Consider the following 9,459-nt stretch of genomic DNA (forward strand, 5'->3'; position numbering starts at 1 on the left):
CACTTCTGGGCATACACACCGAGGATACCAGATCTGAAAGAGACACGTGCACCCCAATGTTCATCACAGCACTGTTTATAATAGCCAGGACATGGAAGTAACCTAGATGCCCATCAGCAGATGAATGGATAAGGAAGCTGTGGTACATATACACCATGGAATATTACTCAGCCATTAAAAAGAATTCATTTGAATCAGTTCTAATGAGATGGATGAAACTGGAGCCCATTATGCAGAGTGAAGTAAGCCAGAAAGATAAAGACCATTACAGCATACTAACACATATATATGGAATTTAGAAAGATGGTAACGATAACCCTATATGCAAAACAGAAAAAGAGACACAGATGTACAGAACAGACTTGTGGACTCTGTGCGAGAAGGCAAGGGTGGGATGTTTCGAGAGAACAGCATCGAAACATGTATATTATCTATGGTGAAACAGATCACCAGCCCAAGTTGGATGCATGAGACAAGTGCTCGGGCCTGGTGCACTGGGAAGACCCAGAGGGATCGGGTAGAGAGGGAGGTGGGAAGGGGGATCGGGATGGGGAATACATGTAGATCCATGGCTGATTCATGTCAATGTATGACAAAACCCACTACAATATTGTAAAGTAATTAGCCTCCAACTAATAAAAATAAATGAAAAAAAATAAAGATGAGGAAATTAGGACACGCTTCTCACAGGATGATAGTGGCCACGCTGGGACCCACGTACCTTTATCTTTGTCAGCTTGACCGAGCAGATGGCTCCCAGCAGATCTGTGGGTCCAGATTCTCCTGTACTTACTCAAAGCTCTTGGAAATTTAAGGGGTATGGAATGTCCTCTGCTTTTGCAGAAAGGAACATTTCAGAAATCCTTGAAAAGACGCAAGAATCACCGAACTCAGATGGTTAAGGGAACGTCATTTGGACGTTCAGAACCTCGTGTACTTTTGATTAGGAAGCACTCCAGAGAAGCAGCTAATACGATCATTGCTCAGATTTTATAGCTCTGTGGATGGCTATTCAGCCTTCTGGACTGGCTTTCAGGAATCCAGTGGGAGGAGGGAGGTTTCCCATGTTTTTGAAGTCGAATTCCTTGCTTGACAAGTGGAGTGCTGCGTGCCTAAATTCCTTAGTACATTCTGCAGGGATTCACTTAGGTTTCCTTTCAGTAGAGCTTGGGGTGGGGCATGCACATCAGTTTTTTAAACACTTCGGTGACTCTAATAGACACTAACCTTTGAGGCCTACGTACTCACCCACAGAGTTTTTCCTACCAAAGATTTAAAAAATTGTCTACTCCAGAATCTATCGTGGCAGTCACTTTATTTTGAGGTTTACAATACCGAAGCCTGTTGTTCCATAGAAGACAAGCAACATGGAACTCCATATTTGCTCCTATAATTTGTAGAAAATTACTCCTCCAGTGTGGAGTAATGCTTGGTGGAGATGCTTGGTGGCTGAGCTGGAAGAACAGAAGCCTCACTCTTTTTCCTAGTCTTCCTCTCCATTGCCGTCGTCAGCTGAGAACTAGTGTCTCCAGTTCGAGTTCTGCCCAAGAGCAGGGCTTCTCAAATTTGGTACAACCGACGTGTTCTTCTAATTCTTAGATAAGAATTTATATAAGAAACAACAGTTTCTTCTAAGGCTTGTCTAATTACTTTTTGTGATTTCACATAATTCTTTGTTGTGGGGGGCTGTCCCGTGCATTGCAGAATGTGTGGGAGCATCTGACCCCCACCAGCTCTGTGCCAGTAGCATCCTCCTAGCAAACAAGATTTCTCCTGCTCAGATCCCCATTCCTACTTCTTTACTCTTTAGGCAGAGTTTCAGAGATTTGTCTCCTAATATTTAATTGCCCATAAAATAGATGTAATTAAATGTTTGGTTTGTACCTGCAAGATTCTCATAATGGGTATATCTTTGTACTTGTAAGATTTCTATATTTCTTAATATATGAATTAATACATCCTATTTAAACTTGATTTTTCTTTCTCTTCCTAGGATTTCAAGCACACAAAATCCTTTATAATTTAAAAGAATCCTACCTTGGCGATACACCAAAACCACAGTTGTTGCACAAGTTATTGAAAGATTATAAAACTCTGCTTTGTCTTACATTTGCGAAGAGGTACATGAGGATATGAAATTGGTATCGCATTATAATCTGTATGACTGCTAAATCACTTGAAATTTTTATACAAATAGTTCTGTGAGCACCTAAAATACAAATCTGGCTTCTTGTGTCTTGACAGAGGTGTAGGAATCAAAATACTTTGTAATATTCTGGGGCTTTTGAAATGTTAAATAGCCTAACTTCTAGCAAAAGTTACTAAAATGTATCATTCTGGTTGTGAAATTAATCCAAAGAGTATGAAAATATCAGCTACATGCACCCTCTGTGAGAGTGTGATTTAGAGGGTTCAGAAAAATACTCTGACAGACACAAAAGGAGCCTCTGGTCTCATTCCTGCCAGAATCCTCCTTTTCCTCTTATCGAATCCTTATTCTGCTGCTCGTTTATCACTGGTCTAGTCACAGAATGGTGGCAGAATGGGTCTCATACCCAAGGATTTCACTCTGTGTGTACTTTCATTTCTGAGAACCACAAGCAACATGAAGGAAAATACGTAATACCAGAGCTCACTCACCTGGGTGTGTCCTTGATTTCTTCATTAAACATCATTTTGAGAGTCAAACACAAACCCAAGTGTCTTATTTCACCCTCAGAGCTGGTTGTTGCCATTTCCTTCCCCTGAGACTCCTTTGAAGGGGATCAGTGACCTTGGCATCAGAACTCGCCACTGGAGCCGATGCACACAACCCTGTCGATACCTGTCGTTGGGTGATGGTGACTTCACATCTGTCTCTAAAAGCCAAGCAATGAAATTTTGCATTCGGCCAAGTGCCTTGTTGATATGGCCAGCCCTCTGCCAGTCCTTCTTATGGCAGAGTCAGGGATATGGAGCTCCCTTGGTTCCTGGCACCCTGTGCCATACTTGATACATAGAAGACACAGGAGAAATTAAATGAAAAAATGGGTCTGATCATCTGGTTTCTCAACTGACAGATCACAAAGACCTCCAGCTAGTGTTACAAAGTGAAAATTCCAATGATCCATGTAATAGGAGAGCAGTTAGATTGTGTTAAGAACATAATCATCTAGAACTTACTTTGGTTATTCAGCTCATATTGACAAAACAATATGGCTAGGGCATTCCCAGTTCTGGGAAAATCTAGATGAAAAGGTTCCTCCCTACCTTGGACAATTTTGAACATGGTTAAGCTGGTTTTGGACAACAGACCCTGGGTGACTCAGATGGTAAAGAATCTGCCTGCAGTGCTGGAGATCTGGGTTCAATCCCTGGGTCGGGGAGATCCCCTGGAGAAGGGAATGGCTACCCACTCCAGTATTCTTGCCTGGAGAATTCCATGGACAGAGGAGCTACAGTTCATGGGATCCCAAAGAGTCGGACACGGCTGAGCGACTAACACTTTCACTTTTCAAGCTGCTTTTAAAGGAGTCCACTCTTCTTGCCCAGCATGTGCTAAGTTGCTTCAGTCGAGTCCGACTCTTTGAGACCCTAGCAAATCCCTAGGATTCACTGGACTGACGACTGGATTAAGTACTCACCAAGAGCCGAATATATGCCTGGACACGTCCCTAGTCTGTCATTCAGTGATTCTCACCAGGATTCTCACCCTCCCAACATTTTCTGTGAAGGACCAAGAAGTAGATAGTTCAAACCATACAAGGCCATATGGTCCCTGCTACAACTGCCTGGACGTACTCCGCTCTGCCGTTTTTCATGCCATTGGAGCATGACAGCAGCCATAACAATAATTTTTTTAAATGGTCTCATTTATTTCATAACAGTAAGCTATTGAGGTTAGCAATATCAATAACCTCAGATATGCTAATGGAAAAGAGTGGCAGAAAGCAAAGAGGAACTAAAGAGTCTCTTTGATGAAAGGGAAAGTGAAAAAGCTGGCTTAAAACTTAATATTCAAAAAACAAACATCTTAGCATCCTGTCCCATCACTTCATGGCAAATAGATGGGGAAACAATGGAAACAGTGACAGACTTTACTTTCTTGAGCTCCAAACTCACTGCAGATGGTGACTACAGCCATGTAATTAAAAGACACTTGCTCCTTGGAAGAAGAGCTATGACAAACCTAGACAGCATATTAAAAAGCAGAGATACCTTACTTTGCTGACAAAGGTCTGTCTAGTAAAAGCTATGGTTTTTCCATTAGTCATGTATGGATGTGAGAATTGGACCATAAAGAAGGCGGACTGCCAAAGAAATTGATACTTTTGCACTGTGGTGTTGGAGAAGACTCTCGAGAGTCCCTTGGACTGCAAGGAAATCAAACCAGTCAATCCTAAAAGAAATCAGCCCTGAATATTCATTGGAAGGACTGATGTTGAAGCTGAAGCTCCAATACTTTGGCCACATAATGTGAAGAGCTGGCTCATTGGTAAAGACCCTGATGCTGGGAAAGATTGAAGGCAGAAGAAGGGACAACAGAGATGGTTGGATGGCATCACTGACTTGATGGACATGAGTTCAGCAAGCTCTTGGAGTTGGTGATGGACAGGGAGGCCAGGTGTGCTGCAGTCCATGGGGTTGCAAAGAGTCGGACACGACTGAGCCACTGAACTGACTGAATGATAAACAGCAAGCAGTCGGGATCTGGCCGACATGCAGAGTTTCCCAGCTGCTGGTGGACAAGCATTAAAAACAAAAGATTTATAATTCTTAGAGCACTTTTTGTTTCCATAAAGTAAAATTGTGTTGTATAAAGGTTAGGGCTCTAGAATCTAACAGCAACTTTTGTTTTGTTTTACTTTTATCATTGACTGTTGTAACTAGATTTATTTTTAGTGGGGAGTTTAACCTAACTAAATCTGGAACAATTGTCTTTCAATACAGCCTTGCAAAGAGCTTCCTTTATTTCACAGTTGGTTTTGTCTGATTAGAGTCTACATTAAAAATAGCAGAATGTAAAAAAAAAAAAAAAATAGCAGAATGTGTTCAATTTTTTAGCCCATTTAATGGTGCAGGGTAAGAGTCATCCACCCATTGTTCAGTGAAACCCAGGAAACTACTCCCTTTTACTGTCTGTAGCTACAAGGCTAAAGCTTTAGCTGCTCAAGATGAGAATCTTGTGTCTCAGTCTGGGTACCTGCCAACTTCTCCAGTGCTAAAAAAAATGCTCTGAAAATAAAATGCCGAAACTATTTATTGAACACTTTATATATGTCGTGGAGGCTGGGGTGGATAGAGATGAGGGTACATAAAATGTCATTCACCTCAATGATTGTATAAAAAAGAGGACAATGTCCTCATTTTACAGATGAGGAGACTGACATGACCTAAGTCAATGACTGCCGAGTTTACAAAACCAACTGAAGAGGCAGGGTCAGTGTGACCCAGGTCCATTTGATCCAGAATGTTCTGCACAAGATGTTTTTTCTCTGCCCCAGCATTCCTTCCTTTTACATTCTTACATTCTTCTCTCCAAGGACACCTTCCTTTCATCCTCAGTAATCTCTGGCCCATCCACTCCTGTCTAGTCTCACAGCCTGTGACACTTTGTCCTCCTACCCAGGTTAGTCATGATGGGGAATTCCCTGGTGGTCCAGTGGTTAAGACTTGGTTGGAGCTTTCACTGCCAAGGGCCCTGGGTTCAATCCCTGGTCAGGGAACTAAGATCCTACAAGCCACATGGTGTAGCCAAAAAGTTTTTTTAAAAAGCTACAAATCCATTAAAAAAAAAAGTTACGGTGAATCATTTTATCCCCTCACCAAAGATACTCAAATTTTAATCTTTTTTTTAAGATTGAAGCTGACCATGATAAATACATTTAAATTGTATCACTACCACCCTATCTTTAATCATCATTTTTAATCTGTTTATTCACAGACTCCATCATTCATTGGCACACTTTTAACTACTTTAATCTCCTGCTACTATCTCATGCCTTTTATCTTCTGGTATCTTACCCCCTCGATGGCCCCCTCTCCTAGTAGCAATTTCAGTCTCACTGTTCTGAAGGTTCCTTTGTTCCCTAGTCTCCCACTCTCCCACACCATCAGTTACTGCCAGATTACTCTCTTGAACACTGTCAACTCCCTTATGCCTTTTGTCCCATCCCATTACTAAAAGCTTTCACTCTTTCCCTTTACTTAGTCTGACTGGGGTCTAATCATCTGAGCCTGAAATTCCAAGTGTTAAGTCACTCAGTTATGTCCCACTCTTTTTGACCCCATTGACTTATAGCTCACCAGGTTCCTCTATCCATGAAATTTTCTAGACAAGAATACTGGAGTGGGTTGCCATTTCCTTCTCCAGGGGAATCTTCCTGACCCAGGGAATCAGACCCAGGTCTCCCGCGTTGCAGTCAGATTCTTCATAGTCTGAGCCATCAATTGGTCACCAACTGAAATTCTGAGGCACCCCCAATCCACCGGCACCCACGTTGTAGTCACCCCTGCCTGTTCAGTTACATGGTCCACCGTCCTCTTTAGTTGCCTTATGCACCCATCAAACTGAATTAAGTTCATTTTATCTTAACAGCCCTTTGTTTCTCCTTTACTTGGAAAGCTGCTGATTCTCCTAATCACAGGGTATGTGAATTCTAGTTACTTCAGGACACAGTTCAAATTCCACCTTCTCTGTGAAAACTCTCCTTGCTCAAAAAAGTTTCTTTCTTCTCTGAATTTCCATAGCATTTGATTGGTTTTATGGCACTTCTTGATTTCCACTTAATAGTTATATAGGTATATCTTTGGCATCACTACCAATTTAGAAGCGCTTTGAGAAAAGAACCATGTTTTATGTACACCTTTATAAACCCCAGTGTATTTAACCACTAGGGCCTTCCCTGGTGGCTCAGCTGGTAAAGACTCCGCCTGCAGTGCAGGAGATGGGTTCAATCCCTGAGTCAGGAAGATCCCCTGGAGAAGGGAATGGCAACCCACTCCAGTATTCTTGCCTGGAGAATTTCATGGACAGAGGAGTCTGGGGGCTACAGTCCATGTGGTCACAAAGAGTCAGACATGACTGAGTGACTTTCACTTTCGAGTACTGAATGAATTTTTAAAGATCAAAAGAGCATTTGGAAATGGCAATTCAGAGTATTTATTGATAAAATTTATCTATACTTGGAATATTAATAATTGTATTCTGCAATGTCATTATAATCCAATTCATTTATTATGGAATCACACAAATTAATGCTCCATGAACTAAGGCTGGACAAAAATTACTTTTCTATTATTCTACTCCTTTTAGTTATTAGGTATCCACTTGCACATAGTTCTTAAAAAGATGTTAAAATGTTTTTTCCTCTTTCAAGTTTTAAAGTTTAACTTTCCATCCTTTATTTTTTGTTATATATGGGCTTGGGGAAATTTTAGTAGTAAAAATTGGCCAGGAAATTCAAGATTAACTGTCAGCTTTTACATACTGATACTTCAGTGGTCGAACCATAGTTGATGTGCCCCATGCAGGGGCCACAGTGGGACATTGTCTGGAGCAGAGAAAGGTCTGCTGCGTGAGCTAAGCAAGGAGGATCTGCTCAAAACGCCTGAACTCCCTGATGGTTTTTAGGATTTTAAGGGAAGAGTTTTAAAGCAAAATGTGGTGAAGTAACAAGGTGATGTCTCAATCTCAACCTTCTGGATCTGCAAGCTTGTGGTCAGCGTGTAGTTTAACAGTCCTGTGACGATTCTGCAGAACTCAAAAGATATGCATCAGATTGTTCTCTATAGCTCTTTGTGGGGGTTGGAGTGGGATGAGAAGGCCAGTGACTCCTGTCCACTAACTGCTTGAGCCTACTCATTGGAATTCAGCGTAGGGACAGCATAGGAGACTTTTATAGTTTTTTTTCCCTACAAACAAGAAACAGGGGACACAGAATTAGTATATGCCATATTTCTATGTGACCAAGATTTTTTTTTAAGTGCTAATTAACCCATACTAGAGTATAATAGGTCTTTATACTTTTGACTAAGAAAATGTTCTCAAAACATGAACAGGTGTGTCAACAAAGGACTTGTTTTTCTTTAAGGTTGAGGGCAGATGCTCCATTTTATGATGTTTTCAACACTGAATGTGAGACAAAGTGCTTCTTAAAGATGGTCTTCTTAAAGATGGTATAAAAATTGAGAATTTTTACAACCAGTTGTTAGATCCCTCAAGTTAGTTGCCATTTAACTTTTCATTCTCAACCTTCCTTTTATTCCAAACATTTAACTACCATCAATTATACTGAAGTTGCTATAGGTCAAGAAACTTATTTTTCTAAATTTTAGGATACCATACAGCAAAGAGAATGAGAAAAAATTTTATATCCATGTAACAGAATGTTGACTGGGACTTTTTCTGTTATCTGAAGGCTGACAAGTACATTTTCCAAAGAAACTCATAACTAATTTAGGTATAAACACCTGCTTTGATGTTCATAAAGAGACAGTTGTGCTACCCTGAAATTACCATGGTTCTCCTTTACCTCAGCACACAAAATCCACAAACTGAACTGTGTAGGGATGGAGAGAGACCGAATATGAAAGTTGCTCAGTCATCTCCAACTCTTTGTGACCCCGTGGACTATACAGTCCATGGAATTCTCCAGGCCAGAACACTAGTGTGGGTAGCCTTTCCCTTCTCCAGGGGATTTTCCCAACCCAGGGATAGAACCCAGGTCTCCCACATTGCAGATGGATTCTTTATCAGCTGAGCCACAAGGGAAGCCTGAGATAGAGAATGAATTGTCCAAATTGTGTTGTCTTTGTCAAAGCTGTGAGTTCTATTCCCTAACTCACCCCAAGGCAAGTAAAGGGAATTTTTCAAGGCGAACCACCAGCAACAACTGAAGGCACCTGCCAAATAGCTATTTGAGCAAAAGGCAAAAATATCAAGGAACAGAGAAGAGGAAATGGTGAGGCACCTATCTTCCCACGGTGTCTCAAAGTAAGGATCTGTTTTTGGTGCTCAAGTAGGCAGCTTGGAAAGTAGATAGTTGGTCTTGAGCCTTCCTGTCAAACACACTGAAAGCAAACATGTGAAATAAGAGCCTGTGGACTGTGTGGCTGAAGTGGGAGTGGAAGGGGGTTTGGAAGAGACAGGTTGGAATGGACCTCCCATTTAAGGTAACCTGCATGAGGAAAGCTGCTAGCCCACAGAGCGCTCCAAGAACTCATACCTCACCAGTCAGCACTGTGCTGCCACACCAAGGGTAGCAACAGTCAGAGAAACAGAAAATCCTACACTAAATGGAGTTGAGTAAAAACTGCCCAGAACAAAAGCCCTCTTTGGTTGTTAACAGTAGCACTAGACAGACACGAAACAGGCAGGCCCAAGTCCATTTCTGGTTCCCAAACCTTTCAACTCAAATTTGCCCTTCTTGTAAGAACACCGGGGCTTCCCTGGTGGCTGACGGTGAAAAATCCGCCTGC

General features: G+C 41.5%; 1 protein-coding gene across 3 annotated transcripts in view; it reads left to right on the forward strand.

The window, feature by feature from the left end:
- JAM2 (junctional adhesion molecule 2) overlaps window positions 1-4,957 on the forward strand; it is an 84,359-nt gene extending 79,402 nt beyond the window's left edge. For all 3 annotated transcript variants that reach the window (XM_070455111.1, XM_020892134.2, XM_020892135.2), the window contains one exon: window positions 1,994-4,957. Coding sequence is in view for 1 of the 3 variants with exons in the window: in XM_020892134.2 (XP_020747793.2) it covers window positions 1,994-2,026 (33 nt within the window). In the remaining 2 variants the exon portion in view is untranslated. The remainder of the gene's footprint in view (window positions 1-1,993) is intronic.
- The last annotated feature ends 4,502 nt before the right edge of the window (window positions 4,958-9,459 follow it).

The sequence above is a fragment of the Odocoileus virginianus genome, chromosome 25 (genome assembly GCF_023699985.2).
Source record: "Odocoileus virginianus isolate 20LAN1187 ecotype Illinois chromosome 25, Ovbor_1.2, whole genome shotgun sequence".
NCBI lineage: Eukaryota > Metazoa > Chordata > Mammalia > Artiodactyla > Cervidae > Odocoileus > Odocoileus virginianus.